Source organism: Chiloscyllium plagiosum, chromosome 38, assembly GCF_004010195.1.
Source record: "Chiloscyllium plagiosum isolate BGI_BamShark_2017 chromosome 38, ASM401019v2, whole genome shotgun sequence".
Classification (NCBI taxonomy): Eukaryota; Metazoa; Chordata; class Chondrichthyes; order Orectolobiformes; family Hemiscylliidae; genus Chiloscyllium; species Chiloscyllium plagiosum.
In genome coordinates, this window is record NC_057747.1 from 10,004,165 (window position 1) to 10,019,331 (window position 15,167).

At 43.3% G+C, this 15,167-nt stretch overlaps 1 protein-coding gene across 8 annotated transcripts in view; it reads right to left on the bottom strand.

Moving 5' to 3' along the window:
• Positions 1-15,167, bottom strand: part of ptpn20 (protein tyrosine phosphatase non-receptor type 20) — a 414,663-nt gene that overhangs the window by 317,081 nt on the left and 82,415 nt on the right. For all 8 annotated transcript variants that reach the window (XM_043678810.1, XM_043678805.1, XM_043678807.1 and 5 more), the window contains exon 4: positions 4,863-4,928. In XM_043678810.1, coding sequence (XP_043534745.1) covers positions 4,863-4,928 — 66 coding nt within the window. The remainder of the gene's footprint in view (positions 1-4,862; positions 4,929-15,167) is intronic.

Genomic DNA, 15,167 nt, shown 5'->3' on the forward strand with positions numbered 1-15,167 from the left:
GGATGTTGAGGGGTGACCTTATAGAGGTTTACAAAATTATGAGGGGCATGGATAGGGTAAATAGGCAAAGTCTTTTCCCTGGGGTTGGGGAGTCCAAAACTAGAGGGCATAGGTTTAGGGTGAGAGGGGAAAGATATAAAAGATACCTAAGGGATCAATTTTTTCGCACAGAGGGTGGTACACGTATGGAATGAGCTGCCAGAGGAAGTGGTGGAGGCTGGTACAATTGCAACAATCAAGAGGCATTTGGATGGGTATATGAATAGGATGAATTTGAAGGGATATGGGCCGGGTGCTGGCAGGTGGGACTAGATTGGGTTGGGATATCTGGTCGGCGTGGACAGGTTGGACAGGATGCTGTACATCTCTGTGACTCTATGACCTGAGGCTGGAATTGAACCCGGGTGCCTGGCGCTGTGAGGCAGTAGTGCTAACCACTGAGCCACCATGCCGCCTCTTTAGGGAAAGAAACGGCCATTGCTGTGTTCTTCCAGCCTCCTGCCTGTCTACTTTGGGTTCCGGCATCTGCAGTTTTGTTGTCTCTAATCCTTGTCTGGTCTGGCCTACATGGGACTCCAGATCCACAGCAATGAGGTTGACTTTCAACTGCCCTCTGGGCAATTAGAGATGGGCAATAAATGCTGACCCAGCCAGTGGTGCTCTCATCCCATGAATGAATATTTTTTTTTAAATTAACATATCAACTGGAGGTGACTCCCTTTGGATGTGTTCTCTCAGATAGACTCAAAAGATTTTGTTTCGTTACTATTTTGAACATAGTAACGAAACAAAAAAGATATGAAAGCTGACAGCACAAGGTTTTGGTCAGCAATGGTGAAGTTGGTGGGGGCTCTGTATTGTGACATTAATAATTTTTATAGTTATTGAATATTAATTAGACTTCTGCATTTTTGCCTCCCATTGGGTTGCTAATTGAGAGTTCAAACCTGGTTTAGCTTTCAATGTAAACAGGACAACCACAGAAAATATTATGGTGCAAAAGACAGAGAAGGTGAGTGCTCTTAACTGAAAGCTATAATAATTTAATATAGCAGAGCATCAAGAGATGAAAATATGTTCACACAGCAGGTGTAAGTTGGACTTGTCGGCAGAAGATGGGTTTTGTCAACAGATGAGTAAACACAAAAAGGTGCAAGACTGAAAGCACAGCTGATCTATATTCCATTTTCTCAATCAGGGAAATAAGGCACTTTTCTCATTATGATGCTTTCTGCATTCTATACAAGTACTAACTCAAATTCATTACCCAAAAAAAAACTTGCACGAGTCAACTTTACATGTTTGTTGTCCAGAGTCCACCTTTGCAGCAACTTCTCTGATCAGCTTTCTGTCACACACAACACTTAAAGTCACAAATAACACAACAATTAACTTTCCCTCCTTGCCTTTCTCAATCTGTCCACCAACGAGGCTAATCACGTCATCCTCCTCCCACACCTCCCCCTATTGTCCACTTAGGTGAAATTCCCCTTGCCTCATTCCATTCCTCTCTAATTAATCATAACCAAAGCGCTGGCTTCTCCTCCCACTGTCATATCCTTACCTCTGGAGTTCCCCACGAACACAAATAGACTTGCTGCAATTGGAGAGAGCACAATTATAGTACTGTATATGGTTTTGGTCTTCTAACCTGAGGAAGCATATACTAGCCATTGAGACCATGCAATGCATGTTAACTGGAATGATTCCTGGGATGGTGGGAGTGTCCTATGTAGAGAGATTAAGGAGCCTGGACCTATACTGTTCGGAACTTAGAAGAATGAGAAGTGATCTCATTGACACTTACAAAATTGTTACAGGGCTCAACAGGGCAGATGCAAGAAGGATGTTTCCCCTTGCAAGATGATTAGGGAGTGGCGGGGTTGAGAACCAGGGGACAGAGTCTCAGAACAAGGGGTAGTCCATTGAGTAACCAAAATGAGGAGGAATTTCTTCTTTCAGAGGATGGTGAATCTTTGGAATCCTCCACCGCAGAAGGCTGTGAAAACTTAGTCATTGACTATGTCTAAGGTAGAGATCAATAGATGTATTGATATTAAGAACATCAAAGGAAATGAGGATGGTGCAGGAAACTTATGTTGAGGTCTAAGATCAATCAGGAGCTGGTGTATAGCAGAAGAAATTTGATGGGTCAAATGGCCTGCACCTTTTCCCTATTTGTCTAATCTATCTGTGTTCCCTTCCTAATTCTACTCTGTATGCAGCCCACCGACAACACTGTTTAAAAACCCGGCATCATTTTCCACATTTCTGTTGACAGTACCCAGCTCATCTGCACCATCTCAGAACGGACAGTCTGCTTGTTTGGCATCAAGCACTGGATGAACACACCTTCCCTCCAATTCAATACTGGAAGGTTGAAACCATTCTCTTCAGTGCATTCCACAAACTCCATGCCCCCTGCAGCATTTCCATCCATCTCCCTGGCTAATGCTTGAGGCAAAACCAAATCCTTTGCAGTGTCAGTGTCCTATCTGATATTGAAATGAGCTTCTAACCTCTTAACCCATCATTGATAAGATCTCCACCTTACACCTTTGTTGCATCATCCTATTTCATTTCATGCTGCTGAACATTGAATAATGTCTTTTTAACTATTTTACCAAACTCCTGGCCTGCCTCCCACATCATGTGAAGTAAAACCCATTGAGAGCTCACTGCTCTACATAATCCCATCATATATCAAGTTCCACCAGAGTTCTTGATGTCTTACATTAGCTTTCATTTTGACTACGACTCTTCAAAGTCTATCTCCTCCTCCATTTCAGCCCTTTAATTCACACCAACGGGATCAGTGGTTAACAGCACCAACCCAGATTCACTTCCACCCACGGGTGACTGACTGTGTGGAGTTTGCACGTTCTCTGCATGGGTTTCCTCCGAGTGCTCCGGTTTCCTCCCACAGTACATAGATGTGCAGATTAGGTAAATTGGCCAGGAGAAATGCAGGGTTACGGCAATGGAGTGGGTCCGAGAGAGATGACCACTGGAGGGTCGGTGTGGATTCAGTGGGCCAAATGGCCTGCTTCCACCCTATAGGGATTTTATGAATCCACCTCCTGTATCAAAATCTTGTTTTGTTTGATAATTATTCCTATCAAATGCATTGGAATGTTGATGCAAGGGAACACTCTCACCTGCAAGTTCCCCTCCAAGTCCCACACCATCCTGACTTGGGAATATACTGCTGTTCCTTCACTGTGACTCGGTCAAAATCCTGGAATCCATTCCAAAACAGCCCTTTGGGTGTAAATATCCTAGACAGACTGCATCAGGAAGATATCCCTCCCCCAGTTTCTCAAGGACCATTTGAGAGAAGAAATACACGCTGGCCTCACTAACAAAACCCTCATCTTGGGAAAGAATCACAAAATAATCTGTCAGAGGCGCCATCTTTCAGACGTCAAACTGTAGCCTTGATCTATGGCCAAGAGAGGATAAACAATCCATGGCATTATTTGGGATGCTAGTGACTTCTCTCCCATCACATTTAACACTCATTCAACAAACACTAAGCAAAAAAAAAATTCTGTTTGTGGGAGGTTGCTGTGAGAAAATTGACTTTCTACATGGCAATGTCAATTGTAATTTAAAGCTGCTTCATGAAGCATTTTGTCTCGTTCTGAAATTGTGCTGCATGTTCTAACATCGCCAACAATAATTTCTAGATGTGGCTAGATTTCTTGATATGTCATTAGAAAGCTAACATCACCATCGTTCATATGAGAGAAAGAGAGAGAGAAAGATAGGGAGAGATTGGGGTAGTGATTCAGTAACTGGATTAGTAATCCTGTTGGGGGATGGTGAGGGATAATGATCTGGAATGAGAGGTCAAATTCCACCCCACTACAGCAGCTGATGAACTTAAATTGAACTTAACCAGTCTGGAGTAAAAGCTTGTATTAGTAATGGTCACCATAAAATTACTGGTCATGTACTTCGTGGACAGAAACTCAACTGACCTTACTAGGTTTGGACTACATATCCCTCTAGACCCAGAGCGATCTGACTGACTCTTACCTGCCTTCTGATAGGACCTAGCAAGCCAAGTTGTATTCAAGGAGAGGCTTGGAGCTACCTTCATGGGCAGTTTGGAGGACATAATTGATGCAGAGTCAAAGAATTCTCAAGGAATTGAAAACACCTTTAGCAATCACACACTTTAATACACAGCAATCACACAGGTATCACAGAGTCCTAGAGTCATAGAGTCATGCAGCACAGAAATAGACCCTTCAATCTAAACAGTCTATGCTAAATATAATCTCAAACTAACTAATTTCACCTGGCTGCCCCTGGTCCATATCCCTTCAAACCTTTCCTACTCATGTATCTATCTAAGTGTCTTTAAAATGTTATAACTGTACCTACATTTACCACTTCCTCTGGAAGTTTATCCATACGTGAAGAACCCTCTGTGTAAAAGATTTCCCTTCATGCCTTTTTAAATTCTTTCTCCTTTCACCCTAAAAATAAGCCCCCTAGTCTTAAAATCCCCCATCCTAGGATAAAGACAACTCCTATTAACCCTATCTATACTCAACATGATTTTAAAAAGCTTTATAAAGTCACCTTGCAACCTCTTACATTCCAGTGAAAAATTCCCAGCCTTTCTTTATAACTCAAATCTTCTATACACAGTAACATCCTGGTAAATTTCTCCTGAACCATCTCTGGAGCTTAATATTTCTGAATAGAAAAAGATACAAGTGTTAACAGGGTCAGTTTGGTTTATTTAGAACAAGACAAAATGCATACTGTTCATTTTCCCAAACAGTGGAAGGGCTGAATTCAATTTAGCACTTCTCTTGGATTCACTCTCCAAGTTGAGCAAGTCTCACCTGTGTTTCAGGAAGGTGGTAGTCAGCTGCCCAGTACAGGGTCATTCCCAGTGAGTACAAATGCATCTGAAGGGGCAAAAGACAAACAAGGTGAAACAGCCATCACCACATGAACCAGACACCTGACAGGGATTCAAAGAGAAAGCAAGTTTGCAGCTCCTGTTTGGCAGGGGATACAGTGAGGATTCCCCTTTGCAGTAATATTCCTGAAACTCAGGGCATTAAAAGCAACAGTCTTGGAAGACAGGCAGTGCATAAGACCAAACAACAACCTATTGAACCATCCCTTTGCAAAGCAAGCAATATCTGGATCAGGCATTTCAATGTAAATTTAACACAAGTGTACAGGGAAAGGATTGTTTTGTACATTTATTGAGTCATAGAGATGTATAGCATGGATACAGACCCTTCGGTCCAATTCTGACCAAATATCTTAAATTAACCTCGTCCCATTTGCCAGCATTTGGCCATATCCTTTTAAACCCTTCCTATTCATATACCCATACAAATGCCTTTTAAATGCTTTATTAGTACCAGCTTCTGCCACTTCCTCTGGCAGCTTATTCCATACATGCACCACCCTCTGTATGAAAAAATTGCTCCTTAGGTCCCTTTTATATCTTTGTCCTCTCACTTTAAACCTATGCCCTCGAGTTCCGGACTCCCCCACTCCAGGGAAAAGACCTTGTCTATTTATCCTATCCATGTCCCTCATGATTTTATAAACCTCTATAAGGTCACCCCTCAGCTTCCGACACTGCAGGGAAAACAGCCCCAGTCTATTCAGCCTCTCCTTATATTCAAACCCTCCAACCCGGCAACATCCCTCTCCTTATATTCAAACCCTCCAACCCGGCAACATCCTTGTAAATCTTCGAGACCAGGGAGAGCAGAAATGAATCCAGTATTACAAAAGTGGTCTAACCATTTCCTGTACAGCCTCAATATGACCTCTCAACTCCTAAACTCAATGCACTGAAATTTGAAGGATGCTAGAAATTAAACACAGTCTTAGCATCTGTCCGTCTGGATGGATAGGAAAAAAATAACATAACTATTATAATGATTCATATCTCTTCTATAATCATTGATGTGCTACACCTGATTAAGGAGCTTATTTAATTTTGTGAGACAAACCCAGGGTCTTTGATTCTGTGAGTGCTATTATTGCATGATATTGGCAATCGTTTAACAAGGAGGATTACTTCAGCTTTGGATGGTAATTATATTCAATGAGAATTATGATGAAATGGTTAAGGGCAGTGAATCTGTGTAAAATTGCCAATGAGGCTGGTCCCCTGTCTTCCTACCTGCTTATGTAGACTGAGAAAGCCTTTTACAGAAATTCAGATCTGACTGACAGGAACAAATCAAAACATCCTTCTTTTTTCTGCCTTTTGGAAAATAAACTTCAAGACAGATAGTGTTCATATTTACCCCATCCACCTAATTTAGATAAAGTCCAGTATGGTGCTCGTATTAACTCTGACAGCTTTTTTATGCACTGATCTCAACGGTCTCCTAGGCAACGGCATACCAACTGTGCCATCAAGTATTTGTCATTTCTCATGCTGGGAAATCACTGCAAGACGATAAGCTTCAGTGTGCTGCTATTCACACCCAGCACTCCGTGCAGAGAGTTCTCTCCTCAGTCACTGACATTCCAAAAGGAATTCCCTCTCACAGTTGAGAGTTAAGACCGCTTCAGAATGTCAGTCGGACTATGCTTTGTCCCAGCCAAACTAAAACTGTCCTTTTCTTCCAGAAGAGCAAGATGTATGCTTCACAGGACAGGTCTGCCGCAGCGTTGAATCGCAGAAAGGAATAATTTTTCCCAATCTTTTTCCCTCCTCATCACCATCAATTCTGAGGTAACAGTCACTGCAATGTATCAGCCATCGGAGATAGTTCCAACTTCCACTGAAGGAAGTGAGGCAAATGGCTTTTAATTAGCAGCCGTTTAGTTTACTTTCTGCAGTAAACTTGAGGTGTATTCGGTTCTGGACTGCCTTGCACCAGTCAGCGTCCCCCACACATAAGTCAAGCACAAAAGAAGCATGTCGACTCTTGATGGTCACCAGTATATTTCTTGTGCTTATTCTCATTGGACTTCAAGTCATTGGGAGGTGCCCTTTTTGAACTATACACCATTCTTAGGGGAGTAAATGACTACAGAGGCTAGAGATCAGAGCGGGTCAGCTGAAGCTCTGATGAAGATTTGAAACGTTAGGTTGCTCTCTCTCCAATGGATGCTGCCTGACCCGCTGTGATCTCCAAGGTTCCTAGGGGACTTGACAGGGTAGATGTGGAAAGATGGAAGAGCCTAGAACCGGAGGATGTAACTTCAGGGTAAGAGGTGGCTCAGATTGGACAGAGATGAAGAAGGATTTCTTCAGTCAAGAGATTGTGAATCTGTGGAAGTCTCTAAGTATGTCCAAGGTTGAGACAGACAGATGTTTAATCAGGAAGAGAATCAAATGTGAAAAAGACAGGGAGGTGGAGTTGAGGATTATCTGATCAGCTTCAATCTCATTGAATGGTGCAGCAGATTTGATGGGTTGAATGGCCTACTTCTGTTCCAACATCTTATGGTCTCCTTTCTCTGCCAGGTTATTGTTGCCCCGCTTTCCTTTCTACCTGATTCTTTTTTCATTCTTCCCCATCTCTCTGACACGATCCAAAATGACAGCAAAAGCTGAGCTTCAGATGTAAAACAAAGGTGTGGCATGGTGGCTCAGTGATTAGCACTGCTGCCTCACAGCACCAGGAACCCGGGTTCAATTCCAGTCTCAGGCGACCATCTGTGTGGAGTTTGCACATTCTCCCAGTGTCTGTGTGGGTTTCCTCCCACAATCCATCAGCAGGTTAGGTGGGGTGGCCATGCTAAATTGCCCCATAGTGTCCAGGATGTGCAGGCTAGGTGGGTTAGCCATGGAAAATACAGGGATAGGACGGGGGTGGTTTTGGGTAGAGAGCTCTTCGGAGGGTAGGTGTGGACTCGATGGGCTGAATGGCCTCTTTCCACACATAGGGATTCTGAATGTTGGAAATCCAAAATAGAAATTGCTGAGGACACTCAGCAAGTCAGGCAACATCTGTGGAGAGGAGGCAGAGTTAATGTTTCAGGTCTAGTGATACTTCTTCAGACCCTCATTCGAAAAGGGGGAGACGGGATCCAAAACATTAACTCTGCTTTCTCTCCACAAATGGTGCCAGACCTGCTGTGTTTCTACAACAATTTCTGTTTGAGATCTTCAGAGACTCCCTTCACAGGTCTAAGGTGTCCCATGTTTCTCACTCATGAACCTTTCCTGACTGAGATGCACAGTCTCCCTAAACGTGTTCAGGAATGAAGGACCTTCCTGCTGTAGAAGTAAAGATGAACAGAGAAGTGCAAATGCCCTTTGCAGCTTTGATGGGTGTGGAATTGTCAATGAAGGTTAACTAACACTGTGCCAGTGAGCATAGCAGCAGTGTGTACCATCTACAGATGTGCCAGAGAATCAGAGAGTCATAGAGATGTACAGCACGGAAACAGACCCTTCGGTCCAACTCGTCCATGCCAACCAGATATCCTAACCTAACCTAGTCCCATTTATCAGCACTTGGCCCATATCCCTCTAAACCCTTCCTATTCATGTACTCATCCAGAATCCAGATGCTCTGGAAATGTTGCAATTGTACCAGCCTCCTTCACTTCCTCTGGCAGCTCATTCCATACACGTACCACCCACTTCCTCTGGCAGCTCATTCCATACACGTACCACCCTCTGTGTGAAAGGTTGCCCCTTAGGTCCCTTGTATATCTTTCCCCTCCCACCCTAAACCTATGCCCTTTAGTTCTGTACTTCCCCAACCCAAGGAAAATACTTTCTCTATTTACCCTATTCATGCCCCTCATTATTTTATCAACCTCTATAAGGTCACCCCTCAGCCTCTGACGCTCCAGGGAAAACAGCCCCAGCCTATTCAGCATCTCCCTACAGCTCAAAACATCCAACCCTGGCAACATCCTTGTAAATCTTTTCTGAATCCTTTCAAGTTTCACAGCATGTTTCTGATAGGAAGGAGACCAGAATTGTACGCAATATTCCAAAAATGGCCTAACCAACGTACTGTACAAATAAAACATGACCTCTAAACTCTACACTAAATATCTGACCAATACAGGAAAGCATACCAAACACCTTCTTCACTATCCTACCTACCTGCAACTCTCCATTCAAGGAACTATGGACCTGCACTCCAAGGTCTCTGTTCAGCAACACTCCCCAGGACCTTACCATTAAGTGTATAAGTCCTGCTCTAATTTGCTTTTCCAAAATGCAGCACCTCGCATTTATCTAAATTAAACTCCAACTGCCACTCCTCGGCCCATTGGCCCATCTGATCACCAAGGCTCCCTCAGCAGCACCTTCCAACATAATACTAGCATCTAGAAGGACAAGGCAACAGATATTTGGGAACACCACCTCCTGCAAGTTTAGTAACAGGACAAGATGCATACTGGAAATATATCACCATCTCTTCAGTGTCATTGGTTAAAATCCTAGACCTCCCACCTTAACGGCATTGTGAGTATACCTACAACAATTAGAGTGCAATGATTCAAGAAAGCAGCTCTCCACTACCTTCTAAGGGATGTGTAATAGGTGTTGGCCCAGCCAGTGCAATCCACATTCTGTAAATGAATACACATAACATACATGCTTCTGTCTGTGTATCTCATTCAGGCTGACACTTAATTGCAGAGTTAAGGGAGAGAGTGCTGCACTGTCAGAGTCACTACCTTTCTGGTGCATTATCAAACAAAGGCCACGTGAATCGGCCCAGATGGATGTCAGTCTTTGAAGACCAGTGAAAGGGTTCTTTTGGTGTCCAGTGGTGTTCAACCACCAAAGGATAAGCTGTTTGTTTATATCATCACTGTCCCTTGGACTCTTAATGAGCAGAAACCAGCTGAAGCTGAAGATCAGCAGCAGGGAGGTCACAGAAGCCGTACAGTGTGGAAGCAGGCCATTCAGCCCATTAAGTCCATATTGACGTCCAAAAAGCTTCCCACCCAGACCCACCCCCTTCCCTAACCCTGTAACCCTGCATTTCACATGGCTAACCCATATCTTTGGACTGTGGGAGGAAACCGGAGCACCCAGAGGAAACCCACGCAGACACAATGTGCAATCTCCACCCAGACAGTCACCGGAAAATTGAATTGAACCTGGGTTCCTGTTGCTCCACCAGTCAACACAATCATAGCTGACCTGATTACTCCACCTTCTCACTTAACACCAATGATCTGTAGCTCGGGTGCTCGTTGCTGTGGTTCTGTTCGCCGAGCTGGAAGTTTTTGTTGCAAACATTTCATCCCCTGGCTAGGCGACATCATCAGTGCTTGGGAGCCTCCTGCGAAGCGCTTCTTTGATGTTTCCTCCGGTGTTTATAGTGGTCTGTCCCTGCCGCTTCCGGTTGTCAGTTTCAGCTGTCCGCTGTAGTGGTTGGTATATTGGGTCCAGGTCCAGGAAGCGGCAGGGACAGACCACTATAAACACCGGAGGAAACATCAAAGAAGCGCTTTGTGGAGGCTCCCAAGCACTGATGATGTCGCTTAGCCAGGGGACGAAACGTTTGCAACAAAAACTTCCAGCTCGGCGAACAGAACCACAACACCAATGATCTTTCACCCTCTTGTGTGACAAGATCTATCTGCCTTTGTCTTAAAAATATGCAAAGTCTCACTGACCTTCCATCATCTTTCAAGGAGTGAAGTGTGTCTACTTCAACGCCAGAACTATCCGAAATAAGGTAGGTGAGCTTCGATAGGTACCTGGAACTTCGATATTGTGGCCATTTCGGACACATGAATAGTGCAGGGTCAGGAATAGATGCTGCAGGTTCCAGGGTTTAGATCTTGTATTAAGAACAAGGAAGGCAGTAAAAGAGGGGGAGGTATGGCCTTGTTTGTCAAGGACAGCATAACGGTGGCTGAAAGAACTTTTGATGAGGACTTGTCTACTGAGGTTAGAAACAGGAGAGGAGAGGTCACACTGCTGGGAGTTTTTTATAGGTCTCTGCAGAGTTACAGGGATGTGGAGGAGAGGATTGGCAAAACGATTCTGGACAGGAGTGAAAGGAACAGGGTGGTCATTATGGGGGTGCTAACTTCCCCAATATTGACTGGAAATGCTATAACTCTAGTAGGCTGGATGGATCAGTTTTTGTCCAATGTGTGCAGGAGGGTTTCCTGACACAGTGTGTAGAAGGGCCAACAAGAGGGGAGGCCACACTGAATCTGTTACTTGGTAATGAAAAGGCCAGGTGTTTGATTTAGTGATAGCTGAGTATTTTGGCAAAAATGACCATAATTCAGTTACACTCAGTTTAGCGATGGAAATGGATAGGTACATGCCACAGGGCAAGAGTTATCTATGGGGGAAAAGCAATTATAATGTGATTAGGCAAGACTGAGGATGCAGAGAATGGGGTAGCAAAATGCAGGGGATGGGTACAATTGAAATGTGGAGCTGTTTAAGGAACAGATATTGCATGTCCTTGATAGGTATGTCCTTATCAGGCAGGGAGGAACTGATAAGGTAAGGGAACCATGGTTTATTAAAGAAATTGCATCTCTTGTTAAGCTGAAGAAGGAGACTTATGTGACGATGAGACGGAATGGTTCAGAGGAGGCGATGGAGAGTTACAGATTAGCTAGGAAGGATTTAAAGAGAGTGTTAAGAAGCGCAAAGAGAGGACATGGGCAGTCATTAGCAGGTAGAATAAAGGAGAACCCTAAAGCTTTCTGTAGGTGTGTAAGGAATAAAAGGATGACTAGGGTAGGAATAGGGATGTGCGGAGGGATCTTGGGAGTCCATGTACATAGATTCCTGAAAGTTGCTACTCAAGTTGATCATGCTGTGAAGAAAAGGATGACTAGGGTAGGAATAGGGCAAGTCAAAGACAGAAGTGGGAAGTTGTATATGGAGATCAGAGAGGTGCTGAACGAATATTTCTCATTGGTGTTCACTCAGGAAAAGGAGAATATTGTAGAGAAGAATAAAATAGAAGATATTAGACTAGAAAGGATTGAGGTTATTAAGGAAGAGGTGTTATCAATTCTAGAAGGAGTGAAAGTAGATAAATCCCCTGGGCTGGATGGGATTGATCCAAAGATTCTCTGGGAAGCTAGGGAGGAGGTGTTGGAGTCTTTGGCTTTGACCTTTGAGTCGTCATTGTCTACAGGTTTAGTACCAGAGGACTGGAGGATTGCAAATATTGTGCCCTTGTTCAAGGAGGGCAGTAGAGATGTTTCAGGTAATTATAGACCAGTGAGCCTTACGTCTGTTATAAGAAACAGTTTGGAAAGGATTATGAGAGATAGGATTTATAATCATCTTGCAAGCAAAAATTTGATTGCAGATAGTCAACATGGACTCGTCAAGGTCATGTTTCACAAAGCTCATTGAGTTTTTTGAGAAAGTGTGGATGAGGATAGGGCAGTTGACATGGTGTACATGGTCTTCAGCAAGGCCTTTGATATGGTTCCACATGATAGGCTGTTGGAGAAAATGCAGAGGCATGGGATTAAGGGTGATTGTGGCAGTTTGGGTTAGAAACTAGCTTTCTGTAAGAATGCAGCGAGTGATGGTTGATGGAAAATATTCAGCCTGGAGTCCAGTTACTCATGGTGTGCCACAAAGATCTGTTTTGGGTCCACTGCTATTTGTCATTTTTATAAATGACTTAGATGCAGGCATAGGTGGATGGGTTAGTAAGTTTGCAGATGACACTAAAGTCAGTGGAGTAGTGGACAGGGTGGAAGAACATTTCAGGTTGCAGGGGGACTTGGATAGACTGCGGAATTGAGCTGAGAGGTGGCAAATGGAGTTCAATGCAGCTAAATGTGAGGTGATTCACTTTGGGAAGATAACAGGAAAGTAGAATACTGGACCAATGGAAAGATTCTTGGTAGTGTGGATGTGCGGAGGGATCTTGGGAGTCCATGTACATAGATTCCTGAAAGTTGCTACTCAAGTTGATCATGCTGTGAAGAAGGCATATGACGTGTTAGGTTTTATTGGTAGAGGGATTGAGTTCCAGAGCCGTAATGTTATGCTGCAACAATACAAAACGCTAGTGCGGCCGAACTTGGAATATTGTGTACAGTTCTAGTCCCCCCCATTACAGGAAGGGTGCGGAAGCATTGGAAAAGGTGCAGAGGAGATTTACCAGGATGTTGCCTGGTCTGGAGGGAAGGCTGAGGGACTTGGGTTATTCTCATTGGAAAGAAGGCGGCTAAGAGGGGATTTGATAGAGACATACAAGATGATCAGGGATTAGATAGGGTAGACAGTGAAAGTCTTTTTCCTAGGATGATGATGTCAGCTTGTACGATGCGGTATAGCTACAAATTGAGGGGTGATAGATTTAAGATAGATGTCAGAGGCAGATTCTTTACTCAGAGAGTGGTAAGGATGTGGAATGCCCTACCTACCAATGTAGTTAACTCAGCCATGTTACGGAGATTGTTTAAATCTTTGGATAAGCACATGGATGATGATGGGATAGTGTAGGGGTATATGGGCTTAGATTAATTCACAGGTCGGCACAACTTGGAGGGTCGAAGAGTCTGTTCTGCACTGTATTGTTCAATGTTCTATGTTCTATGTTCCAAAGACCAAACACCCTCAGTCTCTGCATCTTTGTCTTAAATAGGTGGCTCCTTATTTTCAAACAATGAGTACTAGTTCTCGATCCTCCCACAACAGGAAACATCCTTACCACAACTAGTCTTTCAGGATTCATCAGGGTCGTCTTTGTGTCATTGAATTTTCGCCTCATACTCTCTTAAACTCCAATAGGTACGAGTCCAGACTGACCATAAGACAACCCTCCCATTCCAAGTATACACCTACTAAAACTTCTCTGGAGGGCTTGCAATGCGTTTTTTTTTTCATAAATTCCTTCTTCCAAAGAAAATTTCTACTTCATAATCTCCCTTTGTGCATTTTTTTTTTCCATGGTGAAATAGGCAAGTAACATTTTAATCTTATGATCCAAGGAAGCCCTTTCAATGAATGAGACATATTTTTAAGGCGAGGGGAAAAAGACTGAAAAAAGCCATGGGGGAATTTTTTTTGTATTACACAGACAGTGGTTCGTGTGTGTAATGAACTTCCCAAGGAAGTGGTGGATATGGGTTAGGTTACAGCATTTAAAAGTAGGTAAAAACAAGGACTGCAGATGCTGGAAACCAGAGTCACCACTCTACAACATTTAAAAGACATTTTGGATAAGTATAATCAGAAATGTTTGGAGGGATATGGGCCAAGCGCAGGCAGGTGGGACTAGTTTAGTTTGAGATTGTGGTTGGCATGGACTGGTTGGAGTGAAGGGTCTGTTTCAGTGCTGCATGACTCTGTGACATGATATGGTCAATGGCCTTACTCTGTAGTTTAGCTCCCCAATGAAAGAGGGACCATGTATTGAAGGGGTTGTTGCTATCAACTGGGTGAGCATCAAAACAAAATCAGAAGGAATCCAAGGAAAACAGAGTTTAAAAACTGCTTATTATAAAGAGTCCCACATTATAAGTATGTTTAAATGCCCTCATAAACAATTGCAGTTTTAATATACATCAATACAACCTGAGGTAATTATATACAGTGTCAATGTGTAAAATGTGCTACAAAATCAATATGGAGACAACAATAGAAGAGCAGAGAAGAAACAAAGCCTGAACATTTCTCAATGCTTTAAAGTGAAGGAAAACATGCCTTGCTGTTCAACACTCATTAACTCTTGGATTTTATCAGGATTCAACTATATACATGCTAATTAACACTTTTTGTTGTTTCGCAGAATGAAAAGTTATCTGGCTCAGGATTCTGTCTGGATGAGACGTCTGATTAAAATGGCCAATTTGCACATCACCGCAGTGCAAATTCAGCTCCTTTCTATCACAACCCATTTTAGCATTCACTTAGACATTCAATCCAAGCCGGAACAATAGAAAACACTGAACATGAGCAGATGTAGTAAGCCCTCATTATAAAAAGGTGCCTGGGAGACTGCCAAATCCTCTGTTATAATGAGAGCTACTTTATGGGGAAGGTGCATTCATTTCAGCTCCCTCGGTCCTTTCTGCCAGCTCATTAGCCTGGGTGAAACCCCTCTATTAACAGAATAATTCCAGTAGCACTAAGGGGCTTGCAGTGAGCAAGTCAAACTAGTTGACAGCCTCGCATTTTTCCGTTGTTGTTGTCAACACCTTTACATACATTCCCCCACCCCACTGCCTTTATCAAATGT